The sequence below is a fragment of the Haliotis rubra genome, unplaced genomic scaffold (genome assembly GCF_003918875.1).
Source record: "Haliotis rubra isolate DU_JTF1 unplaced genomic scaffold, ASM391887v1 Scf111, whole genome shotgun sequence".
Classification (NCBI taxonomy): Eukaryota; Metazoa; Mollusca; class Gastropoda; order Lepetellida; family Haliotidae; genus Haliotis; species Haliotis rubra.
The window spans coordinates 2,062,158-2,083,548 of record NW_025765015.1 but is presented as its reverse complement, the minus strand read 5'-3'; the positions used below and the strand labels follow the sequence as shown (position 1 = coordinate 2,083,548).

The 21,391-nt window shown below is 41.0% G+C and overlaps 1 protein-coding gene across 1 annotated transcript in view; it reads right to left on the bottom strand.

The window, feature by feature from the left end:
* The window catches only part of LOC124288232, a 29,491-nt gene extending 8,975 nt beyond the window's left edge, over positions 1–20,516 (bottom strand). Inside the window, exon 1 of the mRNA XM_046724777.1 lies at positions 20,334–20,516. Coding sequence (XP_046580733.1) covers positions 20,334–20,391 — 58 coding nt within the window. The 5' untranslated portion in view covers positions 20,392–20,516. The remainder of the gene's footprint in view (positions 1–20,333) is intronic.
* Positions 20,517–21,391: the final 875 nt, after the last annotated feature.

Below are 21,391 nucleotides of genomic sequence, written 5' to 3'. Positions count from 1 at the left end.
ATCAAATTCATCCCCAACACAAGTGTTGCATAAAGTACAAGTTCTTTCTGATTTTCAATATTTTGCCATCTACCTTTTTTCTATTGGTAACCTTGGCTTTGACTTTCTAATCTTACAGTCCATTACTAATATGGTAAATGTAACAAAAGTTCATCAATACGAGGTTTTCTATAAGCGTACCATAATATTAATATATAATGGTGATTTCTCTGCCGTTTTACTCTCTTTTTCTGATAAAATTGGTCTAACAAAATTAATTTAACACTGCATTTTAACCAAGAATGCAAGGGAACGACTAAGAATGAGAATCCCCCACCCGTTTTGAGATGTTATTAAAACTAACCTGTTGTGATCATTGAAGAACATTGTGTTGAACACAGTTTCTCGGGGGATAATATAGCTTTACACAATTACTGAATTGAATTTCACGTTGGTACCGCCCAAATTCCTCATACGACATCTAATCAGGGCTTGGTTGTTTTAAATCAAGAATATATATTTTCAAAATTTCAAATGCAGGCGTTCTATTACCCTCAAGTTTTCATATCCTCAAAATTCAGAAGCAAAAGACGATATAGGTTGTACTAGTTGATCAGCATTCTTTCAACATGTCCACATTATTATTGTGAAGAGTAACGTTAATTACGTTTTTTAAAAGGCGTTTCGAATAGATAAGTATGGTATAAGGAATTCAATGCTTTTTCTTCTGGTATCTGCAAAGAATAGGATGAGGAGTTTCATGTACAATCCTAACTGTGTTACAAGTGCTTCAATTACATCATATAAACTTACATTTCTCTTTAAGAGGAATAATAATAATAATAATACTGGAAATTTATATAGCGCTAAATCCAACCACTAAGTGGGTGCTCAAAGCGCTACAAAATAATAATAATATTTGAATAGAGTGAATAGTGCAATGGAAAGAGATGCGTTTTAAGATGTGATTTGAACGCAGCAAAAGATGGGGACAGTTTTAAGGCGAGGGGCAGTTCATTCCACAGCCATGGAGCACAAACACTGAAAGGACGCTTTCCATAAGAGGCCAGTCTATAAGAAGGAGTTTTAAAAAAGAATCTGCTTTCAGATCGCAGTTGTCTGGATGGTTTGTAGGGGGTTAGCAGTTCACTTAGATATTCTGGTGACATGCCTTTTAGACTCTTGAATGTGATACAGAGTACTATAAACACTATCCTCGCCTCAACCGGAAGCCAGTGTAATGACAGAGAGTACTTTGGGGCACGTGTAACGATTCTTGCCGCTACATTTTGGACTTTTTGAAGTCTCCTCAGAGATTCTTTACTGATGCCTAGAAGCAAACTGTTCGCATAGTCCAACCTCGAGAGTACCAAACACTGTACTAATGTCTTGGCTGCATCAAGTGATATCAGATGACGAATTTTACTGATACATCTGAGATGATAGACAGGTCTTGCACAAATTGTCAACTTGATAATCCATGGACAACTCGAAGTCAAAATAGACACCAAAGTTTTTTACCCTGGATGAGAAGTCTACAACAGAGTTGCCAATCACAAGTTTTAAGTGCTTGTCAGTTGACATCTGAAGCTGTTGCTTAGAGCCTACCAACATAGCCTCAGTTTTTCCATTATTAAGTTTCAGTTTGCTACATGCCTTCCAAGATTTTATCTCTGATGCACATACACTTGTTTTCTGAAGGGATTCAGCAACTTGTGAAACTTCAAAACTACAGGACTTGAGTATCATCAGCATATAATTGGTGATCGAGATCATGCCGTTTTATGATCCCGGCAAGTTGATTCGTATACATCACAAAGAGTAAAGGGCCAAGAAGCGATCCCTGTGGTACTCCACATGTAACATTGGCACAGTAAGATTGTTTGTCTCCTATGATAACATACTGACTTCGGCCGTCAAGATAAGATTGGATCCAGGTAAGAGGAACACCAAGAATGTTCATCTCATCCTTGACTCGTTGGAGAAGCTGTTGATGATCCACTGTGTCAAACGCCGCTGAGAGACCCAATAATGTAAGATACGCCATATGGCCCTTGTCAACCTTGGTCCTCAGTTCATTCAGTACCCACAATAATGCTGTCTCGGTACTGTGATTGGTGCGATAAGCAGACTGAAAGTCATCCAGCAGTTTATTGTTCACCAGATGTTCTCTCATTTGCTGCCATCTCCAAAACCTTTGAAAGAAAAGTAAGATTAGATACAGGTCTATAATAACTAATGAATTTCGATCCAGGTTGTTCTTCTTTATAAGAGGTCTGACAACTGCCTTCTTGAGGACTTCCGGAAAAACACCTGAAGACAAGCTAGTATTTATTATGTTAGTAATGGCCGGCAGCAAGATGTCCAAATGATCAAAAAGCAGTTTGGTAGGAAGTGGGTCCAACAGGCATGTGGTCCTCTTTGAACACTTAAGCAGCTTCTCAACTTCCTCTTGGGTGAATGTTTGAAATTGAACAAGATCCTCAATTTCACGAGAGCTATCACTTGATGTCTTGGGAGGCAGATCATCATGTTTGAAACCATCCTTGATCTTTGCGATTTTATCCTCAAAATAGCCTGAGAAAGAGTCAGCAAGAGTCTTCTTGCAAGTATGATCCGGTAACTTAGGATCCTCTTCTCTACCAAGTAGTTGCTTCATAAAATTATGAAGTTTACCAGGATTCCCTTCCATTCCCTTTATCCTATTTGTAATCACTTCCATTTTTGCAGTACGAATAATCCGGTTGAGATCATTCCTAGCACTCTTGTATATCTGTCGATGTACTTCAAGGCCAGACTTTCGCCACTGACGTTCAGCTATGCGACGTTTACGTTTAGCCTTCAGAACACGTTCATCATGCCAGTATGAGCTTTCCCGATCACTCACTTTCTTTGTAACGACTGGAGCATGTTTCTGAAGAACATTTGTCAGAGTTTCATTGTAAAGTTGAACCAGTTCATTCACATCCTGCGGTGGATTACATACAAGCTCAGAAAGAGCAATATCTCTTCTAAACTCTTCAACGTTCATATTCTTTACATTCCGACAGTAAATAGTCCTTGAGGAGTTCTTTGGTTTCACCATATTCCAGGACATTGTTATCACAAAATGGTCCGACAATTGCATATCAGTAACTGTAGTGTCCATTATGATGTGACCATTCTCAGATGATATAACCCAATCCAGGGTGACCATTCTCAGATGATATAAGCCAATCCAGGGTGACCATTCTCAGATGATATAACCCAATCCAGGGTGACCATTCTCAGATGATATAACCCAATCCAGGGTGACCATTCTCAGATGATATAACCCAATCCAGGGTGACCATTCTCAGATGATATAACCCAATCCAGGGTGACCATTCTCAGATGATATATAACCCAATCCAGGGTGACCATTCTCAGATGATATAACCCAATCCAGGGTATGACCAGATTTATGGGTAGCACTCAGCACATCACGAGGTTTCAATGACATCATCTGCTTAAAGATATCAATGTATGTAACCTGTGTAGCATGGCACATTTCTTCAATGACCTGGTTGAGTTGTCTTGTCTTACTGTTATACCATGATGGAGGTAGTACAGAGCACACATTGGTCATATCCTTCGTGACATTTAGTAGTGAGTCAAATTCCTCGACAATTTCTTCTATGGGCCGCTCAGAAACATTGTTATCCCCTGTAACAAAGACTATATTTTGCGTTGTAGAGTTTTGTTTCAATAGAAGAGGCAACCTATCACGAATTTCAACTACTTTTGCTTCCTTGTTTGTGTCCACGGCAAAGATGAGATGTGAGAATAGAACTGCTCATATTTTTCAACATGGAACTACCAATAATCACCGTTTCGGCAATCTCAATTCCCCTTGGAGGAGGCTTCATGCGACTTTTGTTTGAGCGAACAGCATCCGCATACGACTTCTCGTGATGTTGGAGTGTAAAGCTGCTTTGAGAACTCGCTTTCTTTTGAAAATAAGGCTTATTACTCGGCCTACTCTTCTGCAACGGGGTCAATTGTGCAGGAGAGGGACCAGTCCGTCTCGCCGATGAGGGTTGACGTTATGAGACCTGGCTGGCCGATGACAACATCAGTAAAGGTGTTTGAATGTTTTATCAGAATCGGTTTCAGTTTCAGCTAACACACAACTTTTAGGAATATTCCCCACTTGGTTTTTCAGTTTCTCATGCCAGTCAGCTAATTCAGTGGTTAAGTTGGAAATCCTGAGCATAAGATTTTTTATAATGTTTTCCTTTTCCTTTAGTGCAACCTCCATATCACTGAGTTTTCCACTTATGATCTCAGGAGTAACGTTGATAGACCCAGTGCTTTCCTCTACTATACAGATCACAGCACGGGACTTACATTGCCGATTACAGTGAGAACATTTCTGGTCAACTTTAATGCCTGCTTTCATGTTTTGAACAATTTCATTAACATTATCAATGAAAATGAGATGTTTATGCAAGAGCGATTTCAAAATAGGCAGATCTGAATTCACAAAAGTCATGATTTGAGGGCCGTTAACAAGCGCTTTACTCGTTGTCCTGAAGTGGTTTATGGTGAATGCAGGTCGGGAGGAGCTGCTTGCACTTATCCTGGTCATTTCGGATTCAATAAGGCCATTTGCATCTTGTTTTGAATGCGAGGAAAGGATTTTCCTGTTACTGGTATCTTTATAAAATGAACGAATTGAGTTTTTGATGACTTCAAAACTTCCAGTTGAAAACGTAAGAACTAAGTTACTGCCCTTTTTCATTTCACAAATGACATTACGTCTGCCAGCAGCTTCTTTCTTTTTGGAAAGTAAATCTTGTTTATCAAGAGAATAATTGGATTTGATAGTTTGTAGCATTTGACTGTTAGGCGTCAACAACAATGTTGGCTGTGTGACGTCACAATCTGTTGTCATGACGCCGGTGACAATTGACTATCAGCTTCACAGCGAAACTCAGGCGAAAGTATCACAAAGTGTTTTACGGGTCATGTTTCATCAGAAAAGGTTCATGATCCGTGCCACAGTACTTTCATAAAGACATTGTAACAATGGTTTTACATACCTAACATTATTTATTTTGGGGGGGCCGTAAATGTGTGTCATCACCGATTGACGCATGCGCATCATCATAATGACCTCGACGAGGAAATCGTCGAGGTCATTAAGATACATGTATGAGGGCAATACAAAAGATAAATTTTCACCTTGTCTAACCCCTATATTACAAGGAAAGAAGCCAGACACATTTCTATTCGCGGATATACTTGATTTTATCTTTTGGTACATATTATAGGTAACCTTAAACTATTTACAAGTAAGAGTTGATTTTATAAGAGGTATACGCGTGTACAGCTTGTTGTTGTATGCAAACATTAATACAATGACGGAATGACGACATTAACTGCTATTGTCTTCCGAGTTACTGAAGCAGAACAAGGTTGTTGTCCCAATTGTTTAACCTGCTGAGTGCGACCCGGGGAGGTGTGTGCGACCTGTCATCTCTTATTGTCTGCAGGGACGTTGGTGACAGTGCGTTACTTGCACTCAGCTTATTTCGTATGGACCAGCCGAGTAACACATTTACAATTACATCTGGATGGAATTGGTTGGTATTACAAATGTATACAGCTTACACGTATGCCTTATAAACATACAAGCACGCCTGTACAATCCAACTCCACCTTTCAAGATAAGATTATTCTAATTTGTTTCTGTAAACTGTGCATGATCCGACTGTGTTATCAATGTCCATCTCCGCTTCATAACTTATACAGCATCCCCGAGAAAGCCAACCACTGTTTACTACATATGGAGAATTTTGTGTCCGATTATCAGTAGAGTCAAAACCCGTGAAGATCCGGGTTAGAATTGATCTTCAGTAACCCATGCTTGACGTAAGAGGGGACTAACAGGATCAGGTGGTCAGGCTCGCCGACTTGGTTGACACATGTCATCGGTTCCCAATTGATCGATGTTCATGTTGTTGATTAGTGGATTGTCTGGTCCAGACTCGATTATATAGAGACCGCTACCATACAGCTGGAATATTGCTGAGTGCGGCGTAAAACAACAAACAAACCAGTAAATTCAACGTGAGAAGTTGTAAATTGTGTGTAAAGAATCTCCAGTGTTTAACATTATCAACAACTGGAACAGAAACAGCCATGAAAGGGTGTCATTATTAAATACATTTTGTATAGTTTTCACCATTTCGGACTGGGATATTTATCGATACATCAACATATCGCTTTGTGTCGCACTTTTTCCATTGAAGAAACAAAGCTTTTAAATCAGGAAAGATGAACAAAAGATGTTTTTATGAACATCGTAACAGCGCACAGCGTAACAATCATAAAGCTGATTCACATCCAGCAATAAGATATTTCGTAACTAACTTAATTAATTTGTGAAACCATACCAACACGCCATTGTCTGTTTTAGAATGACCAGAACACGATCTTGCATTTCTGATGTGTTAAGGTGTTCCCGTGTGAGGTGTCTGAGGGTAAATGTGTATGTTACTAAGTATGGCTGAGTGTACATGTGCCTGTACCTACAGGTTTTTTTTATATGGATGTGTCGAATGTGCAGGGACTGCCTGTATGTAGATGTGCACGTATCTGCATGTGGTTGAATCTGAGTGTTGCATACAGGTTGTTTCTGAGTGTATATATCTGCATGTGGTTGTGTCTGAGTGTACATACCTGCATGTGGCTGTGTCTGAGTGTATATATCTGCATGTGGCTGTGTCTGAGCATATATATATATCTGTATGTGATTGTGTCTCAGTGTATATATCTGTATGTGTTTGTGTCTGAGTCTGATGTGTTTGTGTCTGAGTATATATACCTGTATGTGTTTGTGTCTGAGTGAATATACCTGTATGTGGTTGTGTCTGAGTATATATACCTGTATGTGTTTGTGTCTGAGTGTATATACCTGTATGTGGTTGTGTCTGAGTATATATATCTGTATGTGGTTGTGTCTAAGTAAATATATATGTATGTGTTTGTGTCTGAGTGTATATATATCTGTATGTGTTTGTGTCTGAGTGTATATACCTGTATGTGTTTGTGTCAGAGTGTATATACCTGTATCTGTTTGTGTCTGAGTATATATACCTGTATGTGGTTGTGTCTGAGTGTATATACCTATATGTGTTTGTGTCTGAGTGTATATATCTGTATGTGTTTGTGTCTGAGTATATATACCTGAATGTGGTTGTGTCTGAGTATATATACCTGTATGTGTTTGTGTCTCAGTATATACTCCTGTATGTGTTTGTGTCTGAGTATATATACCTGAATGTGGTTGTGTCTGAGTATATATATCTGTATGTGGTTGTGGCTGAGTGTATATACCTGTATGCGTTTGTGTCTCAGTATATATTCCTGTATGTGTTTGTGTCTCAGTATATATACCTGTATGTGGTTGTGTCTGAGTGTATATACCTATATGTGTTTGTGTCTGAGTGTATATATCTGTATGTGTTTGTGTCTGAGTATATATACCTGTATGTGGTTGTGTCTGAGTATATATACCTGAATGTGGTTGTGTCTGAGTATATATACCTGTATGTGTTTGTGTCTGAGTGTATACATATCTGTATGTGTTTGTGTCTGAGTATATATATCTGTATGTGTTTGTCTCTGAGTGTATACATATCTGTATGTGTTTGTGTCTGAGTGTATATACCTGTATGTGTTTGTGTCTCAGTATATATTCCTGTATGTGTTTGTGTCTGAGTATATATACCTGTATGTGATTGTGTCTCAGTATATATACCTGTATGTGGTTGTGTCTGAGTGTATATACCTATATGTGTTTGTGTCTGAGTGTATATATCTGTATGTGTTTGTGTCTGAGTATATATACCTGTATGTGGTTGTGTCTGAGTATGTATACCTGAATGTGGTTGTGTCTGAGTATATATACCTGTATGTGGTTGTGTCTGAGTGTATACATATCTGTATGTGTTTGTGTCTGAGTATATATATCTGTATGTGTTTGTGTCTGAGTGTATACATATCTGTATGTGTTTGTGTCTGAGTGTATATACCTGTATGTGTTTGAGTCTCTGTATATATTCCTGTATGTGTTTGTGTCTCAGTATATATACCTGTATGTGTTTGTGTCTGAGTATATATACCTGTATGTGGTTGTGTCTGAGTGTATATACCTGTATGTGTTTGTGTCTGAGTATATATACCTGTATGTGGTTGTGTCTGAGTGTATATATACCTGTATGTGTTTGTGTCTGAGTATATATACCTGTATATGTTTGTGTCTGAGTTTATATACCTGTATGTGGTTGTGTCTGAGTGTATATATCTGTATGTGTTTGTGTCTGAGTGTATATGTCTGTATGTGTTTGTGTCTGAGTATATATACCTGTATGTGTTTGTGTCTGAGTGTATATACCTGTATGTGGTTGTGTCTGAGTATATATATCTGTATGTGTTTGTGTCTGAGTGGATATATCTGTATGTGTTTGTGTCTCAGTATATATACCTGTATGTGTTTGTGTCTCAGTATATATACCTGTATGTGTTTGTGTCTGAGTGTATATATCTGTATGTGTTTGTGTCTGAGTATATATATCTGTATGTGTTTGTGTCTGAGTGTATATATCTGTATGTGTTTGTGTCTGAGTATATACATCTGTATGTGTTTGTGTCTGAGTGTATATATCTGTATGTGTTTGTGTCTGAGTGTATACATCTGTATGTGTTTGTGTCTGAGTGTATATATCTGTATGTGTTTGTGTCTGAGTATATATATCTGTATGTGTTTGTGTCTGAGTTTATATACCTGTATGTGTTTGTGTCTGAGTGTATATATCTGTATGTGTTTGTGCCTGAGTATATATATCTGTATGTGTTTGTGTCTGAGTATATATATCTGTATGTGTTTGTGTCTGAGTTTATATACCTGAATTTGGTTGTGTCTGAGTATATATATCTGTATGTGGTTGTGTCTGAGTATATATACCTGTATGTGTTTGTGTCTGAGTATATAAATCTGTATGTTTTTGTGTCTGAGTGTATATACCTGTATGTGTTTGTGTCTGAGTATATATATCTGTATGTGTTTGTGTCTGAGTATATATTCCTGTATGTGGTTATGTCTGAGTTTATATACCTGTATGTGGTTGTGTCTGAGTGTATATATCTGTATGTGTTTGTGTCTGAGTGTATATGTCTGTATGTGTTTGTGTCTGAGTATATATACCTGTATGTGTTTGTGTCTGAGTGTATATACCTGTATGTGGTTGTGTCTGAGTATATATATCTGTATGTGTTTGTGTCTGAGTGGATATATCTGTATGTGTTTGTGTCTCAGTATATATACCTGTATGTGTTTGTGTCTCAGTATATATACCTGTATGTGTTTGTGTCTGAGTGTATATATCTGTATGTGTTTGTGTCTGAGTATATATATCTGTATGTGTTTGTGTCTGAGTGTATATATCTGTATGTGTTTGTGTCTGAGAGCCTACATCTGCATGTGTTTGTGTCTGAGTGTATATATCTGTATGTGTTTGTGTCTGAGTGTATACATCTGTATGTGTTTGTGTCTGAGTGTATATATCTGTATGTGTTTGTGTCTGAGCATATATATCTGTATGTGTTTTTTATATACCTGTATGTGTCTGAGTTGAGTGTATATATCTGTATGTGTTTGTGTGTCTGAGTATATATATCTGTGTTGTGTCTGAGTATATGTCTGAGTGTTTGTGTGTTATACCTGCATGTGGTTGTGTCTGAGCCTATATATCTGCATGTGGGTGTGTCTGAGTATATATATACCTGCATGTGGGTGTGTCTGAGCCTATGTCTGAGTATATATCCTGTATGTGGTTGTGTCTGAGTTCCCTGCATGTGTTTGTGTCTGAGTGTATATATCTGTATGTGTTTGTGTCTGAGTATATATTCCTGTATGTGGGTGTGTCTGAGCCCTATATATCTATTCCTGTGTGTAGGTGTGTCTGAGCGTATGTTCCTGCATGTGGGTGTGTCTGAGCCTATGTTCCTGCATGTGGGTGTGTCTGAGCCTATGTTCCTGCATGTGGGTGTGTCTGAGCCTATGTTCCTGCATGTGGGTGTGTCTGAGCCTATGTTCCTGCATGTAGGTGTGTCTGAGCCTATGTTCCTGCATGTAGGTGTGTCTGAGCCTATGTTCCTGCATGTGGGTGTGTCAGAGCCTATGTTCCTGCATGTGGGTGTGTCAGAGCCTATGTTCCTGCATGTAGGTGTGTCTGATGTGGGTGTGTCAGAGCCTATGTTCCTGCATGTAGGTGAGCCTGTTCCTGCATGTAGTATGTTCCTGCATGTAGGTGTGTCTGAGCCTATGTTCCTGCATGTATGTTCCTGCATGTAGGTGTGTCTGAGGTGTTCCTGCATGTAGGTGTGTCTGAGCCTATGTTCCTGCATGTGGGTGTGTCAGAGCCTATGTTCCTGCATGTGGGTGTGTCAGAGCCTATGTTCCTGCATGTAGGTGTGTCTGAGCGTATGTTCCTGCATGTAGGTGTGTCTGAGCGTATGTTCCTGCATGTCTGAGCTATGTTCCTGCATGTGGGTGTGTCTGAGCATGTTCCTGCATGTAGGTGTGTCTGAGCGTATGTTCCTGCATGTGGGTGTGTCAGAAGCTATGTTCCTGCATGTGGGTGTGTCAGAGCCTATGTTCCTGCATGTGGGTGTGTCAGAGCCTATGTTCGTGCATGTATGTAGGTGTGTCTGAGCCTATGTTCCTGCATGTGGGTGTGTCAGAGCCTATGTGTGGGTGTGTGTTCTGAGCGTATGTTCCTGCATGTAGGTGTGTGTCTGAGCGTATGTTCCTGCATGTAGGTGTCTGAGCCTATGTTCCTGCATGTGGGTGTGTCAGAGCATGGGTGTGTCAGAGCCTATGTTCCTGCATGTAGGTGTGTCTGAGCGTATGTTCCTGCATGTGAGCGTATGTTCCTGCATGTGGGTGTGTCAGAGCCTATGTTCCTGCATGTAAGGTGTGTCTGAGCGTATGTTCCTGCATGTGGGTGTGTCAGAGCCTATGTTCCTGCATGTGGGTGTGTCAGAGCCTATGTTCCTGCATGTGGGTGTGTCTGAGCCTATGTTCCTGCATGTGGGTGTGTCAGAGCCTATGTTCCTGCATGTAGGTGTGTCTGAGCGTATGTTCCTGCATGTGGGTGTGTCTGAGCGGATGTTCCTGCATGTGGGTGTGTCTGAGCGAATGTTCCTGCATGTGGGTGTGTCAGAGCCTATGTTCGTGCATGTAGGTGTGTCTGAGCGTATGTTCCTGCATGTGGGTGTGGTTGGGTGTGTATATATCAGCATGTGGATGTGAAGATGACGGAGAGCCAGAAGGATAAGGTCAAGCCAGAGTAGATCCATCATTCATGCAATTGTCAAACGTGGTACTTCCATATAAAGCCATCAGTCGTAATGGCTTCAAGTGTTGTACCGAGGAAATTAAACATTATAACACAGCAAATTTGTTCCATGAGATTATTTCCGGCAGATCCATAATGAGGAAGACAAAGTAAATTACACGTCACCAGCCTCGCTGACCGGGTCAAATACTTCCCCTTATTTGCGGTGTCGACCTCTTACAAAGGCAGACGCCATGAATTATTAAGGTCGTTGACAATTTGTAAAACCATGGCGAACCACATAGCTATTGTACTTATATGTACATGTAAAATCCTTTCCATGGTCCATACGTCATTACACAATGCCTTTGTGAAAGTGATCAAATGTAATATTTGTTATATTTGGGATAAAACTCTCTAAGTTACTGAGAAAGTGTAATCACAAATATAACATATGCCATACCATGAGTGTGTGTTTATGAATCACTATCAACTTGTGATGACAAGTATTCGCAAAGACTTGAGCGTATCGTGCGCCATCGGTGGCACCCGTCACTAACACATCCACGTCAAAGCAAGGAGTGGAATCAGACATCACTGATGCGTCAGATTTCGGAATGCGCTCCATGCATGTTTTGAAAGTTTGTGTCCTAAAATGTCAAAGATCAAATAACTTTTGAACAAGAATTGTATGACGCTGAAATGTCGTTATGTTCCATTTTTCATGGTTCATGACTACAACATGAACTAGGTTGGAAAGTTCAGGTTTGAAGTGAGGAAACGAACCACCAATTCCTGTCATGCAGTTCTCAGTAATATTCAGGACTTAAAAGATGTTGAAAATCTGGTAATTGGAGTAGGCTTCATGCTTTTGTTGCGTTTCGTGGCTAGGAATAAACCTGTTGAAATTACCATCAAATGACAAGAGGCTCTTGAGTGAGCGAGCTTCTCAGACAGGCAATCAGGTGATAAACAATTAAGCACGAGGAACTCTTCACAATCACTCCCGACATTATAACCCACCATGTAGCACCGGAAGCTTTTACCGCACGACACAAAGTTTCCGCCATCGACTGGCATCGATGTCCCCGCCATGACCACGGTATTGTTCAGGCAATGCGGGTGGGGATTATTTCTGAAAGGTGGCGACACAAAACTGTCGACTTTCCACAGGCTTTACAACGATGATACATGTGGGTATGTGGCACCTGATATGGTGGCAATTCTCCTGCTCCAGGTTAATGCTAAGATTCACCTCTCCTTCCATCTGGTGATCTTTCGTCATGTGCGCAAAGTACGAAGGTATTGGCGTATGGACGGACAGTTGCTGAGAGACAGACTGGCGATGCAGGAAGAACGTTAAAATCTACACACCACGCGAAAGCCAATATCCTCTTTTATAGTTAGCAGCCATCATCGATTTGCTTAAAAGTCGGAAATTTCCTGCTTACACATCTGAGTGCAGTGTTTCAAGCACGCCATATATGCCATAGCTAGAGACCAGCTGACGGTCCTCCGGAGTCAACTCAAGTCCTCTAAGTTGTCAGCCATTACCTCGATATTCATGTCTGGTGTTTTTAATTAGAAATTTTGAAATAGGCACTTGGTCACTAAACATCAAATATGTACTATTTATTGCCTTTCTTATGTATCTACCCAACTGTCTCTCAAGTGTATAATTACGATGTGTGACGACTTCAGCAGAAATTTCGAGCCAGTGTGGTCTCTAAAATAACTAAAACATTTTCTAATGACATATATCGACATTACATACCAAATATATTATTATACAAAGCAAACTAAGGTCCGATACGCAGCAATGATCGTGATTTGATTGCATTCAACCTTTTTGTTTTAGATGTTGAAGAACTCATCACTTCCGCACACAAAGTAGCATGTCTGATTGTGTGACCACTGACTACTTAAGTTTGTGTCCCTCTCCTGTCCAGCCAACTATTAGCAAAAACTATTTTGCTGCATATTGTATATGCTATATGCTATTATTGGGAAGCACTGTAATGTGCTGATTTGACACTTGGTGGGACTTGGTCTGTTTGATTATGAAAGTATCAGGGTAAATAATGGTAAATAAAAATCCCCCAACAACCACATTCTACTTGTCCCAGGTTAAGTTAACACCTCCTACGTATCTATTACTGAGTGAGCTTTCTGTTTGTTGAAGTGATACTATCTTCAAGACGTGGTACTTGAAAAAGCAACCGTTATGAATTAAGCCGCTTCAGCCTCTTTGATACATTATACAATTTTATGATGATAAAGTGAACAGAATATTTTATGATATGTCTAAGATGAAAAAATGTTTTTAAATCGGATACACTCCAAACGTATGTTTGGTAACGATGTACAACGTGTTACCCAAAGAAAACAGCGATATAGGTTTCACTTCCATCTCAATGCCAACTGCTTGTCAGAACCATCACGGTGAGGTGGACTGAAGATGACAGTCAATATATCAATGATTCTGAGGGGGAACCTGTCAGTATTACTTATCAATAGATATCCTTATCTTTTCAGTCAAAGTATCATCTGAAGTGACGTAGTGTGGTTGCAGCATCTCTAAAAGCACACCAAGCTGAAATCTTATATTCATTATGTCAAACATATCAAAGTGTTACCGTGGTAACAATCTGGAGACACAGGTCTGTCAATTATTATTTGGTCCATATTTTGTTGCCGAACCATCTCGGATTGAAGTAGCTGACCAATTCAACCCTGATGAGAGGAGAATGCATGAGACAAGTGTAAGACAAAACATATTCTCAATTTTCACATGTAATTATGCAAGGTTAAGGCAGTGAAGAATGTACATGCTTGCTCTCACATTCCGCGTTGAGTGTCACACAGCTTACGGTAGTTTACCTCCTCGGGGTAGTACGTCATCTTTCGACATGGTTGAATGAATAATCTCACGTATGGATTATAAATACAAAGAGCAATGTGTCACCTTTCTATCGCGTAGGATTTACACCTTCCGTGATAACGGACAGATTCAAGTTCCCTAGTCTCAGGAAAACTCTGTGATAAGGGACAGATCCAAGTTCCCTAGTCTTAAGAAAACTCTGTGATAAGGGACAGATCCAAGTTCCCTAGTCTTAGGAAAGCTCTGTGATAAGGGACAGATCTAAGTTACCTTGTCTTAGGAAAGCTCTGTGATAAGGGACAGATCCCAGTTCCCTTGTCTTAGGAAAGCTCTGTGATAAGGGACAGATCCAAGTTCCCTAGTCTTAGGAAAGCTCTGTGATAAGGGACAGATCCCAGTTCCCTTGTCTTAGGAAAGCTCTGTGATAAGGGACAGATCCAAGTTCCCTATTCTTAAGGAAACTCTGTGATAAGGGACAGATCCCAGTTCCCTTGTCTTAGGAAAGCTCTGTGATAAGGGACAGATCCAAGTTCCCTTGTCTTAGGAAAACTCTGTGATAAGGGACAGATCCAAGTTCCCTTGACTCAGGAAAGCTCTGTGATCAGGGACAGATCCATGCTCCCTTGTCTTAGGAAGAACTCTGTGATAACGGACAGATCCAAATCCCCTTGTCTTAGAAAATTCTGTGATAAGGGACAGATCCAAGTTACCTTGTCTTATGAAAGCTCTGTGATAAGGGACAGATCCAAGTTCCTGAGTAAAAGTGTACCTTTAACAATCTTCAAGATCCACAAAATATAACAAGTCTGTTAATTGTCTACTCATTTTCGCATCAGATCACACACCTTAAGTGAACCTTTACTTTCTTGTTCTGTGTGTCTTTCTAACTGTGAATGAGTTACCTTAGTGGGAGTCTGTGTTTTCTAACCAAATCCATCCGAATTACTGAGATGGTTTCAGAATAGCATTACTTCCATTGTTTCTACATCACACATTCCCTCCACAATCTTCATTGATCGGTCACGTCCAATTTGCTGTTTTGAGAGATGGTAAAGAATTTTTCAGTTAAAGGTCTTTACGTCATGTTTCCACGTTAACAAATCAATCTGTGTACTGGTGCATATAACACTTTATTTCTACACAATAAGTTAGCCAGATCTTTTGAAACGAGTTGAAAGCCAGTTCCTTCCTGAGTCGGAGTATTGCCGGAAGTTACTGATCATGTGACAAAAGAATGGTGAATTAAATGTGTGACGATGTAAATGTCAATTGACAGCGCCGTCTCTACATCACATGCTACCAGTATAGTGTTATCAACATGGCTATCACCATTGTAGGATTGCTCCATATGATCGTTTCTGTTAAAGGCATCCTTAGAAATCATTAATATCAATGGAAATGAAGACATCAAATTCACTGGCACAAAACTGCCTCCATTAATGACTGAAGCTAATGCTTGGCTACAATAGTACGAGGTGGTTGGAGACAAGCCTTCAAGCATAAAAATATTGTTCGCAGTCAGTACCCGCCTACAATCACAGGCATATTGTTTACTGGAAAGTATCTCTCTTCCAGTATGACCGGACGGTTCAGGGGTTTTACGGCCAACAGAAAATAGTTCATTTATCTCTCACCACTTAGACGTAAACAACGCAGTTGAAACAAACAAATTGTACAAATGCCACCCAGTGCTTTAGAAGAACCAAAACGCAACATAGTAACGAGTTTATAAAGAATATGTGGTGGTGGTGGTGTAATTGGGTTTAACGTCGTGCTTGAGAATATATCGCTCATATGATGACGTGCATACGTGTGTATGTGTATGTGCGGCTGCTTGTACTAGTCCAGACTGAAGCTAGTTTTATAGTGCTAGCCCACTGAGATACCATACCGCAGTGAAGCATGAATACCCCACTCAGACACATTATACTGACTCCGAGCCGACCAGTCCTTGTTGTAGCCATTAATGCCGAGCGCCAGGCAGGGACCAACAAGTGCCATATTTTAACGTCTTTTGGTATGACGCGGTCGGGGATCGAACCCGCGACCTTCCGCACTCCGGGCGGACGCTCTAACCACTACACCACGGAGGCGGTCCTAAAGAATATGTAATAATTTAATCCTATTCAGTCCATGTTTTCGTACGTACGAACACAAGCAGGCAAGTACTATCATCATATTAGTGTAGTTTTCCAGGCAACTTGAAGGTTTTTAATCGGTATACGATGACGTCACTTACGGACATATACATATACACTAAACGCCAAAAGAAACGTTACTCTCCTTCCTTAATGGCGGACGTACCTATCTTCAGCTGGCGTTGTGGTGCCTTGACGTCCACTCCTTGGTCTGTCTGCGGTGCCCCCAGTCTGTCCGTAGCGCTGAATATGGCTTATAACCGCGATACAGTGGCAGGAGGGCGTTGGCAACAGTATTGTACGTCGGGGGCATGGGGGTTAGTCGGTTGGATTAGGTGATTGGGACGATTAGGGTTCGAAATGAGGGTAGGTACCGGTATTCAAACACACATGGAAGAGCGATGTTATGCCCTAAAAGCATTTCGTCCACCATTCGGTTAAGGTTTTATATCAAGATTGTAGTTTATACAATTTCAGTGGAATGCTTTTTAACAAACTTAAATTCTGCAATAAACTAACTAAATGTGACTTGTTGGTAAATAAATGTTTTCATGCGTGTAAACGGCGGGCTTACAGAGACTGTGCTGAGATCAATGTTGCTTCCCTATGTGTGACGAGATGCCGCAAGGATGGTAGCCCCAGACACCCTTCTTCTCTCCAACCTTTGTCGTTAGCTCGCACTGTCGTGTTAACACCAACAGTGAGATGTGTGACTACCCAAGCAGTTAATACTGGCTAATTTACTTTGAAAATAGTTATCTCACTCTTTCAATCTGATAATTCCCTGTCATTCAATCAGCATCGACATCGAGTGTTCTAATGGAGCCACTAAAAGCTAAACTTGATAAAACGATTTGCACAAAGCTGATTTTCAGATGAAGTTGCAGACGACCTATAACCGCCATATTTTCCCTCCAGAAAATCATGGGTGCTAGCACACATTCATTTCCCATTACACACAAGTCTACAGGGACACTTACTACTGGTTTCACCACGAAAGATCACATTTACAATCAAACCATGAAGCCATTATGCAAGTCAATTAACAAATCAATAATTACGACACAAGTTTTGTGAAGACAGGGCTGATTGTACGTCGTCCACGAAAGGGGCTGGCGACTGGGATCCCGTCCGAGTGATCAATGCATTGTAATGTCTAATCGCTTCCCGTTGATTGCAGCTTGTATCAATATGAATAACTCTGTCATCAATAGAGCAATTTCAATATGTGTATTGAACCAGTAACTGATTACAAGATATTTCCATTTGGTTATATCGCTAGACCTTCATTGTAATTGCAGAATTACCCTGTTTTCATCCCGCGGGAGCTTAAGCAAGCAGAAAACCGTTTCAGTTTGTTTATTAATCATCTAGTAGGGAAGTAGGTAGAATGTGAGTTTTAGCTGCTTCAGCAGACGATTACTGTTGTTACGGCCATCTGAATGGATGGCCATTGCTCTAAAAGTGCTATAGAAGGCTACAACAAAGCCGTAATCACATTGACCTATGTTTCCCATTGCGAGCACACATGGCGGCATACACACACAGACTGGTATTAACCCGATGCCGCTCATCTAGTAGATTCCCTTTTTCCATAGGTCTGAAAGTATGCACGTCTATCTAAGTCAGTCTGTTACTTGACCAATGGCAGTTCCTACAACAGTAAATCACTGTTTGTGCGCAGTAAATGTCATCATATCATTTACATAAACCAGACAAGCAAATACGCCCCAACACTACCCAACACCTCACCATGACAAACCCACTCAGTATGACACAGACTGACACACCCATTCAGTATGACATACACTGACACACCCATTCAGTATGACACAGACTTACACACCTCAACATGACACAAACTGACACACCATTCAGTATGACACAGACTGACACACCCATTCAGTATGACACAGGCTGACACACCCATTCAGTATGACACAGACTGACACACCCATTCAGTATGACACAGACTGACACACCCATTCAGTATGACACAGACTGACACACCTCAACATGACACAGACTGACACATCCATTCAGTATGACACAGACTGACACACCCATTCAGTATGACACAGACTGACACACCCATTCAGTATGACACAGGCTGACACATCCATTCAGTATGACACAGACTGACACACCCATTCAGTATGACACAAACTGACACATCCATTCAGTATGACACAGACTGACACACACCTCAACATGACACGGTCACTTCAACATGACACATACAAGCGCGCGCACGCACGCACACACGCACACACACCTCAATAATTGAACAAAATAGTTGATTGCATGCTGGTTCATCACGCCCGGGATCTGAGTCCGATGCCCCACATAGGTACAGGGTATGAAGCCCAGACTTTGCTAAGACTCATGTCGCGATTAGACTGGAATATTGCTTAAAGGCGTAAACCAAAATCACTAACCCTTGCGATTTAGTCGGGTTTATGTTGTGATGGGAAAATAATTCTTGTAACGAAGGAGTTCGAATCTGCATTCTCCCTTGATCACGAGAAATGTGTTGATGTATTTTACGTGTTTTCGATTTGTCCAAGACAGGCATATGGACACAGTAGGACACTGTGTGGACGTGTCAGTACAGGGTGTACATCTCCCCCTCGTGGCTGGTGTCCAAGTATCATGGACACAGTAGGACACTGTGTGGACGTTCACGTGTAGGCGTGTCAGTACAGGGTGTACATCTCCCCCTCATGGCTGGTGTCCAAGTATCATGGACACAGTAGGACACTGTATGGAGGTTCACGTGTAGGCGTGTCAGTACAGGGTGTACATCTCCCCCTCATGGCTGGTGTCCAAGTATCATGGACACCGTAGGACACTGGGTGGACGTTCACGTGTAGGCGTGTCAGTACAGAGTGTACATCTCCCCCTCATGGCTAGTGTCCAAGTATCTTGGACACAGTAGGACACTGTGTGGACGTGTCAGTACAGAGTGTACATCTCCCCCTCATGGCTGGCGTCCAAGTATCTTGGACACAGTAGGACACTGTGTGGACGTTCACGTGTAGGCGTGTCAGTACAGGGTGTACATCTCCCCCTCATGGCTGGTGTCCAAGTATCATGGACACAGTAGGACACTGTATGGAGGTTCACGTGTAGGCGTGTCAGTACAGGGTGTACATCTCCCCCTCATGGCTGGTGTCCAAGTATCATGGACACAGTAGGACACTGTGTGGACGTTCACGTGTAGGCGTGTCAGTACAGGGTGTACATCTCCCCATCATGGCTGGTGTCCAAGTATCATGGACACAGTAGGACACTGTATGGAGGTTCACGTGTAGGCGTGTCAGTACAGGGTGTACATCTCCCCCTCATGGCTGGTGTCCAAGTATCATGGACACAGTAGGACACTGTGTGGACGTTCACGTGTAGGCGTGTCAGTACAGGGTGTAGATATGGTTGGCATTACGGGTTTAAGATATGTAAACTCACGTTGTACGGATAATCCTCATGATCTGGCATTACTCAACACAAACACAAAGCTTTTGATCTGACATACGACACAATAAAGGGCTAATGATATAGCTTGTTACTGGATAGAGAGAACATGTATCAACCGGTTAGCGATAGACTTCATTTAAGGCAATGGTTCTGCCTTACATGTATAAGTAAATACACTAATACCATAGCTTATACAACAACATTTTGTTAGATCATTTTTCCTATTTGATATCAAATTCCAGTGTGTTATGTTTCCCTTCCTGTAAGATAACTTGTTACATATATTCAAGGAAGAGTTCTTGATTGAAACCAAAGTAACAAACACACACGAATGCAGGACATTATCTGTGTGAAATCATTTGTCGCGGTACACGGGTATAATATCTATCACTGAATAAACGGCGCACTATTATGTGTCGACATGAGCAGTCGATGCAAGGGTATCGATGAGAAGAACCCAATAACGCTGCGATGAAGAAGTACCCTGTTACGTACCTGCTGGGTCAATGCTGTTCCCTATGCTGATTACAAATAGTATCAACCGTAAATCCATATCGCGAACACCAGTGGGTTTCACCTGTCCTTCTTTTAAACCTTGCGTCTCTCCGGCAAAACTTTATGAGTTGAAGTCACAGCCACAGCGACACGGCTGTGCGGTATGGTCACGTGATTACGCGGCTCTGTCCATTGATGCTTTGTGTATTAGGAAAAAGGCAGGCCTATCGGCTCACTCAGCTCTGACTGTATATATCGGCTCAGGATTAGAAGCAAAGGCTGTATAGACCGGCTATATCTAGATTAAGGGACATGGTGGAAAAGAAGGATTAACGGAATATAGCCACATGTGTTGGGGCGTGGGGAGTCTAAGACAAGGAATTGTAAATTATATGCGCAAAATGACCACACCTGACTTTATTTTGTATACGGGACTGTCAGTTGAGACATGTCGTTAAACAGACAGTCTGTCTTACAAACTACAGACTGTGTAGGCGCCGACTCTGACACCTGTGTATACCTGATGCATAATATATTGACGCTGTGTGTGGTTCCCGATAACACTGGGTGTTGATAGGGCCGAGTTTTGAGGAGAAGAAGTAACGTATCCCAGCACAACGAATTAGTACAGCCGTTCCACCCAGCACGACACCAACTTGGTCTACAAGCCTCGAGTTAACAGTACTGCCACATATGTTATCACTGACGTCCATATAGTCATGTGTATGGTTGTCATTCACACACTTAATTGTACCTATACAACTTGTATGTGAGAAATGGTGAAAGTATTAATACACATGAATGTCAGCATGAATCATCTATATAACTAACTTGATCTTTGGCATAATAATTAAGCAGCATGTGAACATTTAAATCAGCAAGTCAGAATTCCGCGACTGGTATCACTGTAATCAGTGTAGTTTTTCGTCATTATTGACGAATTGGGAATATATAAGGAGTTTCTTTACCATTATCGACACTATGTACCATGTTCAACTCTTCAGAAACAAATCTGAAGAGCCAGCCCTACATGCAAAGAACTCTTTAATCAATATGTT